This window comes from Gracilinanus agilis, chromosome 1, assembly GCF_016433145.1.
Source record: "Gracilinanus agilis isolate LMUSP501 chromosome 1, AgileGrace, whole genome shotgun sequence".
Taxonomy (NCBI): domain Eukaryota; kingdom Metazoa; phylum Chordata; class Mammalia; order Didelphimorphia; family Didelphidae; genus Gracilinanus; species Gracilinanus agilis.
The window spans coordinates 83,635,685-83,657,018 of record NC_058130.1 but is presented as its reverse complement, the minus strand read 5'-3'; the positions used below and the strand labels follow the sequence as shown (position 1 = coordinate 83,657,018).

General features: G+C 33.7%; 1 protein-coding gene across 1 annotated transcript in view; it reads left to right on the top strand.

Annotated features, from left to right (window-relative positions):
• ADCY1 (adenylate cyclase 1) overlaps positions 1–21,334 on the top strand; it is a 224,060-nt gene that overhangs the window by 118,258 nt on the left and 84,468 nt on the right. Inside the window, exons 4-6 of the mRNA XM_044676500.1 lie at positions 7,308–7,435; positions 15,889–16,047; positions 19,476–19,617. Of these exons, the coding sequence (XP_044532435.1) occupies positions 7,308–7,435; positions 15,889–16,047; positions 19,476–19,617 (429 nt within the window). The remainder of the gene's footprint in view (positions 1–7,307; positions 7,436–15,888; positions 16,048–19,475; positions 19,618–21,334) is intronic.

Genomic DNA, 21,334 nt, shown 5'->3' with positions numbered 1-21,334 from the left:
CCTGCTTTTTTCTCACATATTTTTCCTTTCAGACACTTTTTGTTATCTTTTCAATTGTGAGAAAATATGATTCGCATCTTCTTCCCAAACCCTGATTACTTCTTCCATTGCTAGCTACTTGGGTTGCCACATCTCCCCCCAAAATTTGGCCTGACCAGGCAAAAAAACCTGAAAGGCTTCAAAATAAAGGAAACTTGGACACAGTGGATAAAAGAAGAGTCTTTCATGCTCAAGCTTACGAAGACTCTTTCTGGAGTAATGGAATGGCAGTTTAGATGAGGGTATGCAATGATTTCAGTCTCTAGCTAATATATTCAGCAAGAGAAATAGAGAACAATTTATCTAGATAATGTCCACATGCATTTTATCAATGAAATACCTCACTTCACAAGGATAATAGGATATAAGTAAATATGTGTATTCGTGTAATCATAATCAATTTTTTAAAGTTCTGGTTTTCTTTTTACTTATATCCTATTATCCTTTTGAAATGAGTTATTTCATATATATATATATATATATATGTACTTATTGGATGGGGTTAAATTGAATATTCTCTAACACACTTAATATTTAAAGCTCCTGCTTTCAGGAAATTTCCAAAGGTACATATACACACATATATGAAATAGAGCACTGTATATAATATGTACCAAAGAGAATGTTATTGAGTGACAGCATTGTGTCCTCATATCAAGGGTTATCCAGATAAAAGTAATAACTCACATTTTCAAAGTCTATTAAGGCTTATAGGGCACATTCTTCATAATTTCCATGGGAGGTATTATTATTATCTTCATTTTATAGGAAAGGAAACTGAGGCTTTAAAAGGTTATATAATATGCACAAGACCACACATCCAAGATTCCAATCCAGATGACCCCGACTAACAAAAATCCATCATCCTCTACATAATTCTTTTGGACTTTATTCATCGACTGAATTCTCCAGACGTAAAACTTCTCTCCTCTCTACTTGTATCTCTATTATATCTGAAATAACCCAATTCCTTCAATAAGTGACTATTGTGTGAAGAAAATTGTTGAAGGCACTATGGGATAATGCATTTAGATAATGCATAAGGAGTCCTGTACTTATGGAGCTTGCAATTTTGTAACAGGATATAACACATATACAAATAATGGAAATGTTACCCAAACCTTTGATCTTTTTAGTGCCAGCTCCTTGAAATCATGACACTTTTGTCATCTTCAGCCCTGGTGTGTATCACAGTGTTAGACAGATAGTAGGTTCATAATAAATGCTTCTTGATTGGGTTTTGATTGGGTTTAAATTGGGTACTTTCTCCAGTGATGCAGATCAGGGTCTATCTAGACCTCATCCTGCAGAATAACTCTTACTCATGTCTACCATAAGTCCTCTTCTTCACTAGTGGAAAAAAAATGCTAGCTTCAGAGTTAGATTGAGATTCCAATCCCAACTGGAATGTTTGCTACTCAGACACTTCCTAGCTAAATGACTTTAGTCAAGTCACTTAACTCTGTTTTCCTCAGTTTCTTCAACTATAAAAAAGAGTTGGAAAAGGAAATGGCAAACTCCTTCAGTATCTTTGCTAAGAAAAGTTGAACATGACTGAACAACAAAAAACTATGGGCTAGTCACTTACTCTTTTTGAGACTTAATTGCCTAAACTATAACATAAGGAATTTGAACTGGTTAGCCTTTGAGGGAGGTCCTTCTACTTCTAGAGATATCATGTCAGCATTTGATTATGTGCTGAAGGGTATGATGGGAGAGATATTTCACCCTGAAATCTATCTATAAGATATCTTCCTTTAGTATGTGAATAAGACATGACAAAAATTCATCCTCAGATTACTCAGACTTGATGTGTGGCCCTGTACACGTCATTTAACCTCTCACAGACTTTATTTCCTCTTCTATAAGACCTGCTTCACAGGACTGCACAGGGAGGTAGCACAGTGGATAGAACATGGGACTTAAAATCAGGAAGATTCATCTTCCTAAGTTCAAACCTGGTCTCGGAAACTGTGTTATCCAGGACAAATCACTAAATCCTGTTTGTTTCAGTTTTCTCATTTGCAAAATGAGCTGGAAATGGACATGGTAAACCATTCCAGTATCTTTGCTAAGAAAACTCCAAATGAAGTCATGAAGACTTAGAAAACCCCAAATGGGGTCACGAATAAAACATGATATAATGACCCATCACAGGATTATTGTGAAGAATAAATGAAATTACGTATATAAAGCACTTGCTTACATTAAAGTTTTTTTATAAATGCTATCATCTTCTTCTTCATCGTTATAATCATCATCATTGACCACTTCTATTGGTTAATGTGGGAAAGAATTAAATCAACAGAGGAACTTAAAAATTATCAGGAGACAGTGAGACCCTGAGCTGTATGGACACAGATGGTGTTTTCACCTTTGCTGCCAATGGGTATTAGATCATAGAAAACAAAAGAGGATATGGGATATGGGACGGTGACGAGGAAGAATGGGATATGGATTTCTGGAGCAATGATTCAGATACAAGAATGATGAGTTGTTTTTGTTTTTTTACTACAAATTAAATACATTTAAGAAGAAACAGAAAAAAATACATATTGGAGATGTGCAGACCTGCTCAAGAGGGCATTAAATTGAAGAATGAAGATGAGGGCAATTACTAGCCACATATCACCACAAAACCATATATTGCATTAGATATCATTCATGTAGCAATAATATAATGATTCTAGCAAATTATATCCAAATTTAATAATATGTCAAAGGCATTGCATATAAATTTTAAAGGATACATTAACTGAAGTGCTAAAGGATACAGATAAAAAACATTAATAGGTATGTATTATAATATTTCTCTTTCAGACTATAATAATGCAGATGGGAATAAAGAAGTTTAAGCATTCATCAGAATACTGAAAAAAAGGATAAGAATTGAATGGGTATATTAGAAAATTTACTTTGTTTAGAAATGTACATGAGGAATATTCAAATTTGAGTGTTTGTGATTTCATGTGTCACCTTTGACATAGGCAATGCTTAAGGAATTATAAGGAATATTATATTATTTACATATTTATTATAAGGAATAAAGATAAAAATATAAATTGTGCTTTTATAAAATATGATGAAATTAAAACAATACTAGAAAGATAGATGAATATTATTAAATGATGAGATTTGCTTAAGAATAATTGGGCCAAATACCAAGTTATAGAAATAACAATGTTGAAGGTAATAACAACTTATAAACATATATGCAAGACAGCCAAAAGAGTTATTAGAAATAAATATATTTACTTGACTATATTGATAAAGGAGAAAAATAAACAATGAGTTTTCATTGCAGATTATCTATTAGAATGCTGGTATAGTTTTTCAATTACAATAAGCCGAAAAGGAGTCTTGATTACTATAATCAAATGGCAAATTAAAAGAATTAAAATGGGGGAAAAGCAATACCAACCAAACACTGCTGAATTATTGAGCAAAACACAAAGCTGTTTTATTTTTTAAATGCCACTATAGTTTGCATACTTTTAGCTAATTTAACTGAAACAAAGAAGAAAAAAAATCAATAAAAATTAAAAACAAGAAGAAAACAAATAATGAAGTTTTTAATAGAGAATATGACAGAAGGATATTTTATCAAAGCAAAAAATAAAAGAAATGAATGAATATTAATAAAATATGAAATACTTAAATTATCTAAATAATAGATAATACCATTTGGTGAATATCAGAAAAATGGAACAATTTATGAAATGACAAGATAAGAAAAGACAGATTCATTCATTAGTGAATTCTATCAAACATCCTTTTGCTATATAAAACATTTTCTAAATTAGAGATAGACAGCATTCTACATAGTGCTTTCTTTCTATGAGCCAGATATGATTCTCATTCTCAAACAGGGAAAAGATAGGCAGAGAATGGGAATTATAAACCAGAGTCAAGAATGAATATAAAAGGGGAAAAAAGCAAAATACTGTCTAGTAGGATAAAGTATTACATTTTAAAACTTCATTTTAATTGCCGAATTTATAAGTAAAGATGGTAAGTGGTATGATATTTAAAAAACATTAATATAATAAATCATTAATAAAATTTAAAAATGACTACATCAACAAATGCAGGAAAAATTTTAATTAAATACTCTACTCATTTACATTTAAAATGGTTATGAATATAGGAATATAAAAATGCCACCAAAGTATAGGAATAAGGAGAAATTTCCTTATCATATGTTTCACACACACAAAGTACACATACACAGATACACTTTTTTCCTCTCAGTGTTATAGTTGGCTCTGAGGTTGAGTTCTGGATATGATCATAAATATCAGGATTTTACTCTTTTCATTTCTTGGTGATCGAGGGACTAGAATTAGGACAAGTTTCTTCTATGTACACATAAAACCTAGATGTGGAACTGTGCCTGATTCTCTTGGTGTGTGTTTGTTTCTGGTAAAAAACATATTGGTGGACTCTGGTTTCTAATCCACTAATCTCTCCACTTCCTTTTTATGAGTGAGTTCATCCCATTCACATTCACAGTTATGATTACTGTTTATTACCTTCCATTCTATTTTCTTTTGTTTTTCCTTCTCTTTTTCTATGTATCCTATTCAATCTTTAAAGTCTGTTTTGCTTCTAACCACAGCCTCTCTTAATCCATCTTCACTTTTTTCACCTGCCCTTTCTTTTATCCTCTTACCCTCATCTTTCTCTGTTGAGGAAGATAGATTTCCATACCCAATTGAGTGTGTGTATATAGTCTTCCCTCTTTGAACCTATTCAGATGAAGAGCAGGATTCAAGCATTTCTCAGCCTCCTTGCCCCTATTTTCCCCTCTACTCAGAAAGTTCTTCCTTTTGTACCTCTTTTCTATGTTAATTTTCTTCATTATTTCTCTCCCTTCCCCCTTTTCCCAGTGTATCTCTTTCTCACCTTTTCAGTTTTTAAATTATTCCATCATATTCCACTCACTTCTGTGCCTTATGTGTAGAGTCTTTCTAATGGCCCTAATAAAATAAAGTTCTTAAGGACTCACGTATGTCTTCTTTCCATATAGGAATGTACATAGTATAACCTTATTGAATCCCTTATGACTTCTCTTTCCATGTTTACTTTTTTATGCTTCTCTTGAGGCCTTCATTTTGAATGTCAGTTTTTCTATTCAGTTTTTGTCTTTCCATCAGGAATGCTTAAAAGTCCTCTGTTTCCTTAAATATCCATTTTCCCCTGAAAGATTAAGCTCAGTTTTACTATGTATAATATTCTTCATTGTAATCATTGCTCCTTTGCTTTCTGGAATGGCAATTCCAGGCTTTCTGTTCTTACAATGTGAAAACTGCTAAATCTTGTGAGATCCTGACTGAGGCTCCATAATACAAATTGTTTCTTTCTGCCCATTTACAATATTTTCTCCTTGACTTGGGAGCTTTGAAAATTGGCTACAATATTCCTGAAAATTTTTCTTTTGGAATCCTTTTCAGGACATGATTAGTGTATTCTTTCCATTTCTATTTTATCCTCTGTTTTCCTATATAATTTCTTAAAATAGGCTTTTTTCTTTGATCATAGCTTTCAGGCAGTTGAATTAATCTCAAATTATATCTCCTCAATCTATTTTCCAGGCAGTTCTTTTTCCATTGAGATATGTCACATTTTCATTTTTTTTTCCTTTCCTTTGACTTTGTTTTGTTGTTTCTTAATGTCTCATGGATGGCAGCTAGGTGGCAGAGTGGATAGATCAGTGGATGTGGATTAGGAAAATCTGAGTTCACATCTAGTCCTAGACAGATACTAGCTGTGTGACCTTGGTCAAGTTACTTAACCCTATTTGCCTTATTTTTCTTATATGTAAAATAAGCTGAAGAAGAAAATGACAATTCACTCCAGTATCTTTGCAAAGAAAACATACCATAAAACCTCAGTTCATGACAACTTGGACATGACTAAAAACAACTAAACAACAACAAAACATTTCATGGAGTCATTAGTTCCTTCTTCTCCAATTCTAATTTTAACAAATTATTTTCTTCAATGAGCTAATGTATCTCTTTTCATTTGGTCAATTTTCCTTTTTAAAGAGTTCTTTTATATATATATATATATATTTTAAACCCTTAACTTCTGTGTATTAGTTCCTTGGTGGGTGGAAGAGTGGTAAGGGTAGGCAATGGGAGTCAAGCGACTTGCCAGGGTCACACAGCTGGGAAGTGTCTAAGGCCAGATTTGAACCTAGGACCTCCCGTCTCTAGGCCTGGCTCTCAATCCACTGAGCTATCCAGCTGCCCCCAAGAGTTCTTTTTTTATGAATTTTTGTTTCCCTTTTTGGGGCACCAATTCTGTTTTTAAGGTTCTATTTCCTTTATTGTGTGTATGTGAGTGTGTGCCTCTATGAAAGTATAAACTCTTCATCATTTTCTTGAATCACTCTATTTTCCAAATTTTTCTTCTACCACATTTTTAACTCTTCTAGGAATTCTTGTTGGGTTTATTTCCCCTTTGCAGGGTATTTTGCATTGAGTCTTTTCTTGTAGCTGATTTCATGTTGTTTTCTTCTAAGTTAGCACCTCAATATTCCCTGTTGTCATAGTAGCCTTGGTCAGATTCTTGGTTATAGAGAAGATTCTGTCCTATACTAATAGAGAGAATTTCTTCACTCAGAGTTTCCTATATCACAAAAAATCATAGGTTCTTTCACTTTAAACTGAGCTATTAATTATATACCTTTCATGACCATAACCAGGCCATGCCTTCACCTCTAAATTAAAGGGCTTAGACTATGTGACAGTATGGGTATGATGGAAAGAGTTCTGGAGTCAGAGATCCCAGGGTGACATCATACCTCTGATATTTTCTTCCTGTATGACTTTGGGCAAACTACTCCACTTCCACATCAATTTCCTCACATGTGAAATGAGAAGGTTTTCTTAGATGGCCTCTGATGTCCTTTCTCCTTGGTGCTCTGTGGTCCTATGTTAACTAAATGATCTTAGTGGCCCCTTTGATTCTAAATTCTATCATTCTATGTCTATGCTTTAACAAGGCTATAAAATATGCTATTGGTTTTAGCATTTTGCCTTAAATATGGAATCTTTTGATGCCAGTGCTGACCTTAATTAACTTGGAGGCTTCAGTGAAACTAAGAAAAAAAGAGATTGTTGATGTAGTTGAAGAGAGTGGTGAGGCTTTGTTCAATTTTCTTTGCAATTTTACCCAGTTTGGGGTAAAGAATTTGTTATGACACATTGTCACTTCTGTCACAATCTTAAGATGTATGTTTCTGTTCTTTATTACAAAAGGAAAACCACTGCAGACGAATTAAAATCCTGGGGGACTGCTACTATTGCGTGTCAGGACTGACCCAGCCCAAAACCGACCATGCCCATTGCTGTGTCGAAATGGGGCTGGACATGATTGACACCATCACGTGAGTATCTCAGGAGGGGAGCCCTGAGGGCTTCACAAGAGAAGTAGCCCCAGTACTTAGAGGATGACATAATTTTGGACAACTTAATCTGTACCCAGTAAGAAATGTTCCCTCATAACAAATGATCACATTTAATGTTTTAAAATAATTTTCCTCTTTCAAATCTCATTATCTCCATCACCATCCTCCTACCCCACTTTCCTATGTTCATGGGCTCATGGAAGAATTTCAGCATTTTAGCTGACTTTTGATATTCATGTGAGAGAGATTTGGGAGTTTGTACTCTCTGTGCCATAAACTATAGTTTCAAGTCTTTCGGTATCAGATAAAACTTTTTAGCATTCTTTCCATGGCATACTCTGAAATTAAAGTGGGGACAACTTACTAGTTCCTGGTTACCTTGAGAGAGTGTTCCATATTCTTTAGAAAAAGACGTCTCCAGATTAACCTCAAGAGATATTTTGTGAAAGTGTATTGGGTAAACTCCTTGGGTCTTTTAGGTCCCAGGTGGATTTTCTATAAAGGAGAAAACACATTCTGGAGCAGCAGGGATTCTGTAATCATATACTTGCCAAAGCTGCTACTTGCAGAAATATAGCTTCCATCCTGAGTTTGTGGCAAAAGAGGAGATTTTAGGTTAGATGTAAAACTACCTTTGCTGTTGACTGAAGTATTTCTAATGTAGCTCATTATGCTTCTGGGACCACTTTGGCCAGGCCCTTTGGATTTAGAACCATATACATCTATTTAAAGTTCCTTTCCTGAATCTAGAAGCCTAACTCCTATTGGGAGTTATTCTGAGAAATCCTAAGCAATGCCATACTCAAATCCATTGATTTGATCAAAATGTTAGGAACCATTCCTTCACATTTAACAAATTGTTCATTTTAATTTATTTATTTTTCTATGAAATTTAGAGAATTTGGGAAACTGACAATTGATATTGTGGAATGTTCTTTTTTTAATTGTATTTTTAAACTAACAAGAAGTTATTTTCTCTCCCTTCCCCCAATTTATAAGAAACAAAAATATCTTTGTAAAGAATTTGCAGAGGCAAGCAAAACAAATTCCTGATTTCTCCATATCCTAAAATGTATTTCTCATTCTCCATTTTGAATTAGGGTATGCTCTTAAATATGACATATTTAAGAAAATATTTAGTACAAGCAAGTGCATTTAAACAAATCACTCTGATGTGCATAACCATACACATAGACACATTTATAGATCACCATATGCATTTATGATATATATGTGAATATGTGTAGATTAACAACTTGTCTATCACTTTTAAATTTTAAAAGTCTGCTTGTGGCTTTAAATGATTAGTCAGTAGTAACACATGCTAAAGAAAGCATGGGTCCAGATCCTCCTACATTTTTGGATCCTTCTCTTCTTCCCCTTCCTCCACCCACAGAAGGATATATTGAAATCTTTACGTAAAAAATATTAAGCCGATTCATAAAAAGCATGTTCATGCTTCATATATCTCCAGCAAACTACAGAAAAGGAACACACACTATTGTCTCCCCATATGCCAGTATTTGACCAATGTTTTCAACCTTCCGTTGTAATCTAATAGCTCACTGACAACACTTTCATAAGGATATCTTGCCTTTCTGAAACATGACAGTCAGTTCAGATGTTTTCAAATATCATGCAGAATTTTCTGAAAGGTAAGATGAATTTCCTATCATTGCTTTGAAAGTGAAATTGAATGAAGCAAATATTCAAGTGGAGAGAGAAATTGTGGTAAATGCTTGTGAATCACGGGCCTGTGTTGACTACATATTTGAGTATTTTAATCAAGTGCATTTTTAATATTTAACCAGAAGGAAATGATCTTCTGTAAGAGGATTCAGATGCTCATTTCTTTGGAAGATGTCCACAGAAATATTTAGCATTTTTCTTCTCTAACCTTAAAACACAGAGATATTCTCATGCAAACCTAGTTTCACTGCAGACTGATTTGTGGGAAAAATAGCACTAAGTATGCCATTTGTAAAAGAAAGATAAGTAGAGTAGAAAAAAAATCTTCCATAAAGAATAAGTTACATGGGAACTAGAAGAATTTAGACTACTATGGGACCCATATGAACAGTGTACAAAAGGAGAACTGTGAGTAGGACAGAGTGAATACAGCAGAACTGAAACCTTTCTAAATCTGGATATTGTGATTCTTATTCATGCTACCTCAGATCCCATTAGATTTAGGGATTGTCATTTCATTCCACTGACACATATTGTGCTTGTCACCTATTAATTGCTAATTACCATTCCACAATTGAGGGATTTTTAAAGCATGTGAAGAAGTTTTCATTCCATCATAGGATTAACTTATATTTTGCCAGGAACAACTTTTATTAAATTACTTGTCCAGCAAATGCAGAATGAAATTTGTCTTTAAAAATCCCACTCAGGGGCATATGTATTCTTTTACTTTATAAAAATTGTATTTTTCTCTAGTTAGATGTAAAAGCAATTTTAGCATCAGTTTTTTTTAATTTTATATTCTTTTTCTAAACATCAAGCATGAGAAGGACCATAAGAGGGATGCAACTATATAAAAACATAATATTATCTTTTCAGATTCATCTTAGCTTTAAAAGAAAAGTTACTTTACCAAAAGAATAATGAAAATTGTTTGTATAGTAAGTCACATTTCTAAAGCCCTTTAAGATTTGCAAAAGATTTTCCTCACAAAACACTAAGATAAGGAAATGAAGATGAGACATGGAGTAATAGTCTCATTCTCACATTGATAGTATATGTTCTGTTTCAAAAGTACCAGCTTAAGGAATAGGGAGATCAGGGCACTTAGTTTTATCAATCTATATTTTAAAAAAATAATTCAAATCTGATAGCGTTTCTGTTGAAATATAAATTATTTTAACATACATTTCATCTTAATTTTTTATAGTCAGTGCTTATATAAAAAAACCACAACCCCCAAAAACATAGAGAGTAAAGAAATTAAATTACATAACTGAATCTGGGTGGGTATTTGCATGATAGCTAAAGCTGCAGTGGTGTATAACTATAGCAAAGATAGCTACATCTTAATATGCTTAGGGACGCATGTAAGCATTCTTTTAATAGTAATAATAGTAAAAAGTAGTTAAAATTTATATATCATTTACTATGTGTCAGGCACTATGCTGAGAACATGATAGTTTGTGTCTCACTTGATCCTCACAACAACTTTTGAGAAGTAGGTGCTAATATTATTTCCATTTTACAAATGAGGAAACTAAAGCAAATAGAAATTAAATAATTTGCCCAAGGTCACAACTAGTAAGTATTTGAGGTCATCAAATTAGATCCTCTTGACTGCTGGCCCAGTGCTCTGTCCATTGCACTGCCCATTGTTTTTTTTTAAACCCTTGTACTTTGGTGTATTGTCTCATAGGTGGAAGATTGGTAAGGGTGGGCATTGGGGGTCAAGTGACTTGCCCAGGGTCACACAGCTGGGAAGTGGCTGAGGCCGGGTTTGAACCTAGGACCTCCTGTCTCTAGGCCTGACTCTCACTCCGCTGAGCTACCCAGCTGCCCCCTGCCCATTGTTTTTTGATGAAAATAAGTCATTCATTCAGATGACCATGGGAGTGGTTTCCCCAAGATTCATAGAATGGAAAGAAAGAAGAAGAAAATTATATCAGTAAATAATAATGTGAGATTGGAGAGTTAATAATTCATATAACTATGAGATTTCATAATTTTCTAATGGATTCAAATCTTCCGGCTAATCCAAATTATGAAGATTGAGATATCTTTCAACATGAACAAAATATATAATTTATTTATCAACTTGGGTCAATTTTGAATTCCATTAGGCCTGTGTAGGTGATTAAGACATTTAGAAGTAGAAAGAATTTTGGTAGGCATCTTCCTGATGCCCTTTCATTTTATCAATAATGAAATTGAAGAACATAGAAGCTAAATTAATCATTTCAAATCTATGCAGGTGATCAATGGCAGATTTGCATTTTAACCTAGATGCTCTGGCTGCAAATCTTGCTCTCTTTCCCTCTATAATATTTACCTTTATATAGCAGTATCCTCAGTGGTTCAGCTTCCTACTTCACATTTCATACTGATGTTCTGCATATGGGAAGTTTATAGAATCATTAATAAATTTAAAAAAAACAGTTTGTCATTCCCCCAAGTGGCAGCTAGCCACTGAGCTGAAAAAAGAAACATTTTGTTCTGTTAAATTCTACATAATTAAACAGTAAAAGTTATTCCTATCTGCACTGTCTGGAAGCTACAAAGGAAAAAAAGGGCAATATACCAGTTTCATGATGAAGCATAAGATTTTATGTGGAGAAAAGCCAAAATCAACATAGAGAAACATTATAGAGTATAGTAAAGACATAAATCCAAAAATATACTTGATGTCACCTAGTAAGGGGAATGGAGAGAAAGTGAGAAAGAGTGACCTTTACTGGGCTTCCTCTTAGAATGGACTTCTTCCAGTTAAACATAGTCTAAGTTCCTCATCATAAGTAGAAACTGAGACAAGCTGTTGCCACCTTTACCTTTAGACCACAACCCCCGTCACCTTAACTATTCAGTGACTCCCATAGTTACTCTCTTTTCCCTCCTCTTGCTCTAGAACTAAAACAAAAATTATTAACTTTTTTTCAGTGTCATAAACCCATCTGACAGTCTGATGAAGCCAATGGACACTTCCGAATCATGTTCTGAAGTGCATAAAATGAAATGCATAGAATTACCAAGAAAACCAATTATATTGAAATATAGTTATGCAATAAATTAGGCTCACGGACTTCAGTTTAAGATTCCTTTCTCCAAAACTATAAACCACTTGGCTTCTAATAAGCTTCTGGAATGCCTCTTCTTATACCTGACAAAGAATCAGCCTACGTCAAAAATATGTTATACAGTGATATGCTTCCCTATAATTCTTACTTTATTGATTTTCTAACCACAATGCAGATATGTTTTTTTAAAAAGGCATTTAAAAATGTGGTCTATTTAAATTTAAATATTGTGCTCAGCTTTACCCAAACTTACTGATTGTCCAAGGTAGAACTGGTTTCAGAGACAATTTGTTCCTAATCCAGACATGATCGGCATTATAATATCACTGTCAAACAGTAAATTAGTTTCCAATCGAAAGACTTTCAGTAATGGGGAAATCGTCCTTTCCTAATTTAGCCCAATTCCTTTTTGGTCAACTCCAATAAGAAAGGTTTGCCAATATTCAACAGAAATATATTTTTTTTCTCTTGTGCAGTGCTGAATGCTCTTACTCCAACCTGTAAGTGAACAGGAATCACTCAGGACTACTCAACTGGTGGTCATTTGGCTTTCTTTGAAGGTTTCTATTACCTCTCAAAGTATCCCATATCTCTTTTACCTTTTTGCAACTTCCACTAGTTCTGCATTCTGGAGCCAAGGAAAACAAGTGTAGTCCCTCTTCTACATGAAAGCATTTCATGTGCTTAAAGACATCTATCTTGTTTTCCTAGAAGCCTCTCTTCTCTACTCTAAATATCTCTACTTCCTTCAAATAATAATCATTTAGCATGGTCTTGATGCCCATCACCATTTTGGTTTTCCTCCTCTGGAAACTCAACAGTTTATCATTATCTTGCTTTAAATGTGGAGTCCAGATCTGATTAGAATATTCCAAATATGTTCTGTCCAGAGCAGAGGACAGCAGAGTAGATTACATTCCTGGAAGTATTTAAACTAATGAAAATTCCAAAAGAAACATGTCCAATAATGCACGTTCTATTTATCTCCCAATTATGACTGGTCGCTACACTCGTATGGCAAGACACTTTCATCATATTTAAATGGAAACAGTTGGGTACATTTTTTAAAAGTTAGCCTCATGTTCATCTTCCTTTAGATCTATGTAGTGGACTGATTTTAAAACTAAAGTATCTGTGCTAGTCTTTCCCATCAATACAAGCGAATGGCTGGTTCTCAGTTCTTTGAGTATTCAAGTAATTCAATCTGCCTTCACTATGTTCTTTTTCTTATCAATATGTGGCAGCTGCCACAGCAGAAAGCCTTATGGCTTTGAAGCCAAGGCAAATGCCTGCTCGTTTGCTTCCTTATTCATCACATTTGGAGGTCCCAGATGTTCTTTTTAAAGGATGTCTCACTCAAAAACTAACATCTTTATTTTGGGAATCCAAGGTGTTAACAGTAGCAGCTAGTTGATAAATTACCTTATGGAAGTATGAATGATGGCAATCAAGATACTTAGAGATTGGACTGATGGCCTGGTTTGAAGTAGTGGTTGGGGAAGGTGTTTAGTGATTGGCTTGGGGTGGGGATCTATAATTGTTGTTCAGTCTGGTTCAATTCTTCATGATCTCATTTTGGAGTTTTCTTGGCAAAGATGCTGGAGTGGTTTGCTATTTTTCTTCTCCAGCTCATTTTAGAAATGAAGAACCAAAACAAGGTTAAATTACTTGCCCTGGGTCACACAGCTATTAAGTGTCTGTGGCCAGATTTGAACTCATGAAGATGAGTCTTCCTGATTCCAAGCTGAGTGCCCTATCCACAGTAACCACTAGCTGTGTTAAACAGCAATTTTCTTCTTCCAGGTCAAGGATTTCAGGGTTCCTATACTTTATAAATTCCATAGAAAATAATTTCTTCTAGTTATTCCAGAGCTCTGGGTATAGAAATTTAAAGTGAAATAAAGTATTTGCAGGTTTATCTCTAGAATGTCCAGGATTTATGTGAATTCATCTAAAAATTATTATTTCAGGAATAGGGTGAATGATGATTGTTTTGGTTGTTATAAACACACACATACATACACACATATATAAACTATTTAACTCACTACTACATGTAAGATTTTAAGAACGTTCTTTGCTCATGGTCTCTATCTTTCTTAAAATATATTTAAGATAAATTAGAAACAAATAATACTTATTTTAAATATATATTCTAGAATCTGTGTCATGATTTAATACATGGATATGGTCACATTCATTTATTCAACAGGCATCTATTAAGCCACTGTCACACATAAAGCTATGTTACTATATATGTATGTGTAATTTCAAAGATATATTCAAAAGATTTCAAAGAAATTCATATGTATATATACATATCACATATGTATATACTTATGTAGATAAATGACAAAACACAAAGAGTTATTTGAAATATGATGAACAGGAATAGGTAGATAAGTAGAAAGTTAAAAGGTAAAAGTCAGTTCTTTCCTCCCCATAGGCAACTGAGCACTTTTTTTTACATTAGGATTTTGGCAGGAATCTGTTAATTGTGCTCCAATATTAGCTGAGTATGCTAGTATTCTATCCTGAGGCAAAAAAACCATTGTAAATTTTTCTTAAGTAATTATACCCTCGGAATAACTAGAGATTGTGCAATTAGGTAGTATTCCATGAGAGTTAGTAACAAAAAAATTAAGACTTAAGAACTTGTCATTATCAAGTATGGAAGGAAAAGAGGATTTAGCAGTCATCTATCTGCAGAAAGAGTGTTATGTTTGTGTTTTTGTCTATGCCAAGTAATAGCTCTATTCAAACAAAATGCAAGTTGACTTTCCAAATGGAGAAGATGACAACTGGCCAGAGGAATGCATCTCTATTCTGTAAGTTATCAAGGAGGTTGAAGAATCCTTGGGTAAAATAAGAGAATGTGATCACAGAGAAGAAAGAGAAGGATTGATAAAACTTTGGAGCTCTGTTATAGATACGATATTCTTCTTGTAGGAAAGTTGGATTCCTTAAGGAAGAATCAGCTTCTGCTTTAAATAGATAAAAGGAACAGTGGAGCCACATTGTCTAATTTAAAAAAAAAAGATACACTCATACAAGGACATCAAGGAGCAGGAGAAGTGTAATTGGAGTTAAGTAATTCAAGAAGGACTGGTCAGAAGTAATATAATTATTGCAACTCACAGGAAGAGTAAATAGATGAGTTCAAGAAACACAATTATTCACCATGAAAGTATAATGTTGTAGTCACGAGAACTTCAAATACCCAGCCATCTTGCTGGTGCTAGCTGGTTGATAAAATGAGAACATTTGATAACTTTTAACTAGCTGTGATAATAGTTTTGTTCTTTGAAAATCAGAGGAAGAAATAATAAAAAAGAATTGGCTTTTGAAGTAGACATGATGTGATCTTTGAGAAGTAACTGATGAGTCTTAGAATCTGTGATAAAGAGAACACTGAGTATAATCTGATACATCTTTGATTTTGTAAGAATGAATTTTTAGGAAGTCTTTGGAAGATATAATCCCATGATCGAAAATTCTGGAGGGGAATCTGGTTCAAGAAGGAAGCTCTCAAGAACGAAATTCTTACAACCATAAAGCAATATTGTTAATACAGTTCTTAAGAAAACATATGAAATCACATTACTATTCCACAGGAATTAAAAGTTTAAATGATCTCTAAAGAACTAAGGTCCTTGTCATCTGTTTCAGGTCTGTTGCAGAAGCCACTGAAGTTGACCTGAACATGAGAGTGGGCTTGCATACAGGCCGTGTCCTGTGTGGGGTGCTAGGACTTCGAAAGTGGCAATATGATGTCTGGTCAAATGATGTGACTCTAGCAAATGTAATGGAGACTGGAGGATTACCTGGGTGAGTCTCAGAAAACTATATTGATTATAATAGTGAAGTATTGTTTATTGGGGGTTCTTTGGTAGGTTCTCATGTATGAGAATAGAGCTTAAAATTTATTTTATAAGAAAATTAGTATGAAGTCAAATCTTTAAATGTGAAAAAAACAATAAAAACGAGGACATATATGAGTGTGTATATATATATGCATATAGATATATAATTGACTTTGGAAACTAATGATAGACACATTATATGTTTTAAATAAAAGTCATTCCCAAGGATTTTCTTAAGTTGTTATCACTAATTCATTTGTTCATAAAGTTAATCAGTAAATATTGATTACATGACTACTAGGTGGCATAAATTGTGTAAAAGTCTAGGGAAAAAACCCAAAATAATTTTTTTATTCATCTCATCTTAACATCTTTCCTTTAGTCTCATTTATCTTTTGATTGAACAGATCTTCTGACTTCCAAACCCACTGAATTACTGAATTTTCAACAAGTGGGCTGAGGTACTTTGCTTCCTTCCCTTCCATCTCTTCTTGTCTTTCTTCCTCACTCTCCCTTTATTCTCTGCTTCTCTTTGTCCCTTTTACTTCTTTTGTTTTCTCTATTTCTCCACCTTCTTTCCCTTTCTCTCTCTCGAGTTTAATATGAACCTACTTAATCTTATTTCTATTTTTCTTCCTTTCGTTTCTCCCTTCATTTTTCTTTACTTCCCATCTCTTCTCTCTTTTCCTTTCCTGTCCTGTTTCCTTTCTCTATCCCATTCATCTCTTTCCTTTCCCCTTTCTCTTGCTCAGTCCCTTTCTTTTATTTCTGTCCTTTATCTTTTTTTTTTAGCCTCTTCTCTGTCTTTCCCTCTCCTCCCAAAATAAGAGCCACAGAGCAAGAAGACTGAGAACCACTGACATAAATACACATTGCTGGGCCAAACAATTAGGCAGACCTGATTACAAGATTTCTCTATCCTAGGGCATGAGGATTAGTAGATTTTTTTAATGGGAGAAATGTTTTTGTTAGCCTGTGTCCCCTAGTGCTGAAGGAACGACTTAGTAATAACTTTGGTGATCAGGAGCTGCACTTAGTCACACTTTCAGGTTGCTGAGATAACAGTGCATTCAGGGATGCCTTCCAGCTCTTTCCATTCCTAAGCATAGGAGTGAATCTGCAAATTGATTATAGCTCTTTTTTTGGCAAGCATTTGAGAGCTAATTCCAACCCAAAGGGATGAAAGGACTTCCTCCTCCTTAAGGGATAATAAAAACAAAGACTGAAACATTTTCCTGTATAATCTTAGACACAATAATGAGTTGACTATTAATAAGGGTTTGGGGTTTGTAAAAGACAAATATTAATAGCAATTCTTTATGCTATTAGCCTTAAGTTTTCAAACAATTGTATTTAATTTAACATTAATCTCTAACCAACTCATTTCTAACTTGGAATGAGAGAAATGTTCAAACTGGCATAGCCTATCCCTACCTCCAACATGACTCTCTTCCCCCAAGATGATTTCTGGGAACATTTATAGAAATCCTGAGGAAGAAAAATATATGTTAAAATATAACCTGGGCTAATAGTCAAGAAAAGTTAAATAGGTGAGCTAGACAACTCTTATCTCTCCTGGAGTATAGGAAGTGATTTCTTTTCCATAGATAGCTTAGCCTTTTTCATGGAGAATGGTGGGCTTTAGCACCGATATTTTCAGGTAGATGGAGATATGATGATATTAATGGGTCAAAAGTCACTGTATTAAAAGAGTTAATTTGGACCAGCTCATTGATGCAGGAAAATAGTGAGAAGATTTTATAGTAGAAGAGAAAAACCTATCAAACTTAATGATAGCTGGTTATCCAAAATGTGAATTTCAGTTCAACTTTAAGTTTAGTATAAAACATTAATATTACTTAAACATAACTTAGACTTAAAAGTTAGTCAAATGAGGGACAACTCTTTTGATCTAGTAGACAAATTCAATTAGAGGTTAATGATAAACCTAATTTTTCATTGTGGGCCTAAAAATAGCCATCAATTAAGAAAGCATTAAAGCACAAGCATAAATTTACAACTTAATTTCATAAAATAATCAAAACCCCTAATATTATATTGAATGATTCTCTTAAATTATAGAAGACATAATGCTAAAATCAGTAATAAGAATTTTATTCTCCTTGCATAAGCCTAAATTAGCAAATGGATAATCCATTATTGACAAAATTAACAAATTAAGAAAAAACTAAAAAAATATAACCACAAACATTAACTAATCTATTACTCTAACTATATTTAGTATTTCTATAGTAGTTTAAAGTTTGTAAAGTACTTTACAAATATTATTTCATACCATGGAAAGTAGTTGCTATTATTATTCCCATATTATAGATGAGGAAACTGAGGCAGAGAGGCTAAATTACTTGCTTAAAGTCACATAACTAGTAAGTGTTTGAAGCTAAATTTGAACTCAGTTCTTCCTGACTCCAAGTTCACCACTTTATCCTTTATGCTGCCTACTTACCTTAATAAATTTTCCTAAGGGGGGAAAAATGTTCTTGACCTTATGTCCGCCTTTCCAACATGCTTTCAAAGAATTTGTATCAGATGTCACAATTTCCAAGGAATTAGGCAGGAGGTGAGATTACTATGATTTTGATGTAACTGGCTTCAAGTTGAAAGATTTTAATGGAATTTCCCAGACTACCTGGTGAAATGATTCTACTTTATTTCTTTTTCTTATTTCCTTTTTAAATTTTTCTCATAATCTGCCCCCTTTTTCTTGTCCTTTTATTTTTCTTCCCCTATCTTTTAAAAATGTATTTTAATGATTATCTTTTGTTTTTGTATTGTCTGAATTTCCCCCATCATCACTCTCTTCTCCCTCTCATGATAATCATCCTTTAGAAAAAAAGAATTTTGTTAAAAAGAAACAGAAGAAAAGAAAAAATAATTAGCAAAACTGGTCAGTACATCAAAAAAAATGTCTGAAAATATATTGTACCTATGGACCTCCCATCTCAGCAAAGGAGTATGGTGGGGTATTCTTTATTGGGGCCAACCTTAGTTTTATTTTAAATAATTCTGCAACATTCACTTTGATTTCTTGGGTTCCTTCCTAATTTCTTCTTTCCATTCCTCTCTCTTTTCTCTGTTATATATCTGCTTTCTGTTTTACCTACCCTTCTTCCCCTTTTCCTAAGATGACTCACCTTTGTATATGTGGAAAGATTAAATTCTAAATTTAGTGTTTACTATGGCCTTTCTATGAAAACAATATTCTTTTTATGGGCCTTCTTACACTTTACCCAAGGTAGTCTCAAAATGTTTTGACCTAACGCTGACAATAGTACCTCCAGTGGAGACTTCAAAATAGTGAAAATTGAGTTTTCAAGTAGCCAGGAACTCTTGTAACATTTTTCTTTCAGAACATCTCCTCCTTTTTTATAGGAAGGTTCATATCACAAAGACGACCTTAGAGTGCCTAAATGGGGACTATGAGGTAGAACCAGGTTTTGGACATGAGAGGAACAGTTTCTTGAAAAAACACAATATTGAAACCTTTTTTATTGTACCATCCCATCGGAGAAAGGTAGGCAAAGTTTTGCCTCTTCTTTTCTGAATTGTTAAATTGCCTATTTGAAGTTCCTTTTTTTAAGAATGTATATGCTTCTATTTTCAAATTTGTAGCTCTTACACCCTCTGAACAGCTAACCTTAGCATCTAAGTATGAATAAAGGGACTGATGATATTCGCAGAATTCAACCCCTGGAATTTCCTTTTTTATGTATATGAAATCATCGTACTTGATACCCAGCAGAACATCTACTATGAGGTCTATATATAGAACATATATATAGTATGATATAATGTATTTGGAGTCACACTTACTAGTTGGGTTACCAAAGACAAGACACTTAAACCTTCTGAGCCTCAGTTTCCTTATTTTTAAAGCATGAGTTAAAATCCATAATTATAAAATGATAAACATTAAAATATTATCAATTTTATATTATTTTAATAGACATTTATTGTATTTATTTATTATGCCAGTTATCAGTAGAGGTAAAATATGCCGAAAGAAACAGCTATTTATTCTTCCAATAAAAATGGTGTCCCCCATGTATAGTGAGATATAGAATTAAGTCATTAGGATTGCCACCAACTACCATTTTAATCTCTGTCAAGTCACATAACCTCACTAAGCCTCCATTTTCTCATCTGTAAAATATTGATAATGATACTCACTTGATGGCGGTTTTTAAAACTTAAAATCATAGAGAAATATATTATTATTAAAGCTTTGCCATTAGAACTTTTTAGTTTAATGGGAAGACCTTGAAGAGAAGCGTTTCACATTTTAGGCTATATTACAACACAAATCATGGCACAGTGATAAAACATCTGAATGATTTAGGCAAATCACAACTACCAGAAAAAAAATAGACTTTTCCACTTAAACTTTCTAATGAATAGCAAGTTAGCCCACTGAAAAAGCCAAATGCTTACCGCTGTCATTGGACAGAATCTCCCTTCTGTGGAGTACTTGCCTGAATGACATGGTTGTACTACCATATTATAATAGATAAATGCTTTGGCAGCTTATTTCAGATAGTTCATTTGCAAAGGTACCCAAGCCAATATCCATCTGTTTTTCAGGAAAAGTTAATGGAACGTGAGCCGACTCTCATCTATTTGTATTTTGAAACTAGTCCAATAGTCAGATTCACTGATCGATTTGTCATGAGACTGTGAAATGCAAGTGTTAGCTTCCCCCTGTTTGCATCAATGAGTGATTTGTGGAAATGGTAAACATCTCAGCCAACATGGTTCCCTGGTTCCCATCCATGAAAAATCTCTCAGATTGGTAGGAAAATTTCTTCGTGAATTGCACTCCTCTGGAAAGCCAGCAAGTTCAGAGACTAGTCAATATGTCACTTTGCAACTCACCATTGTATAACACAGACATTTCCAAAAGTATTGTGCATCAATCAAAGCGATGTTTCATTCTATAGATTTTAAAAATTTCTCATGACCTGGAAATGTGCCTTATATTTCTTTAAATAAGAATGTAGAAGAATATAATAGACTTAAAAGATAGTCTATTAATATTAGCTGATGTGATATTTCCTATGGCAGAACACACAATTGTAACCTTCAAGCACACCGAGGTCTGGAATCCGAATTTCTGATGCTTATAGATGTGGGAAAAGACCAGGATAGGGACAATAATGTGCCCAATTTTACACAGGCAGTAAACAGTAGAATTTGTTGCTAAATATTACTTTACTCAGTTGTCATGGATAAAA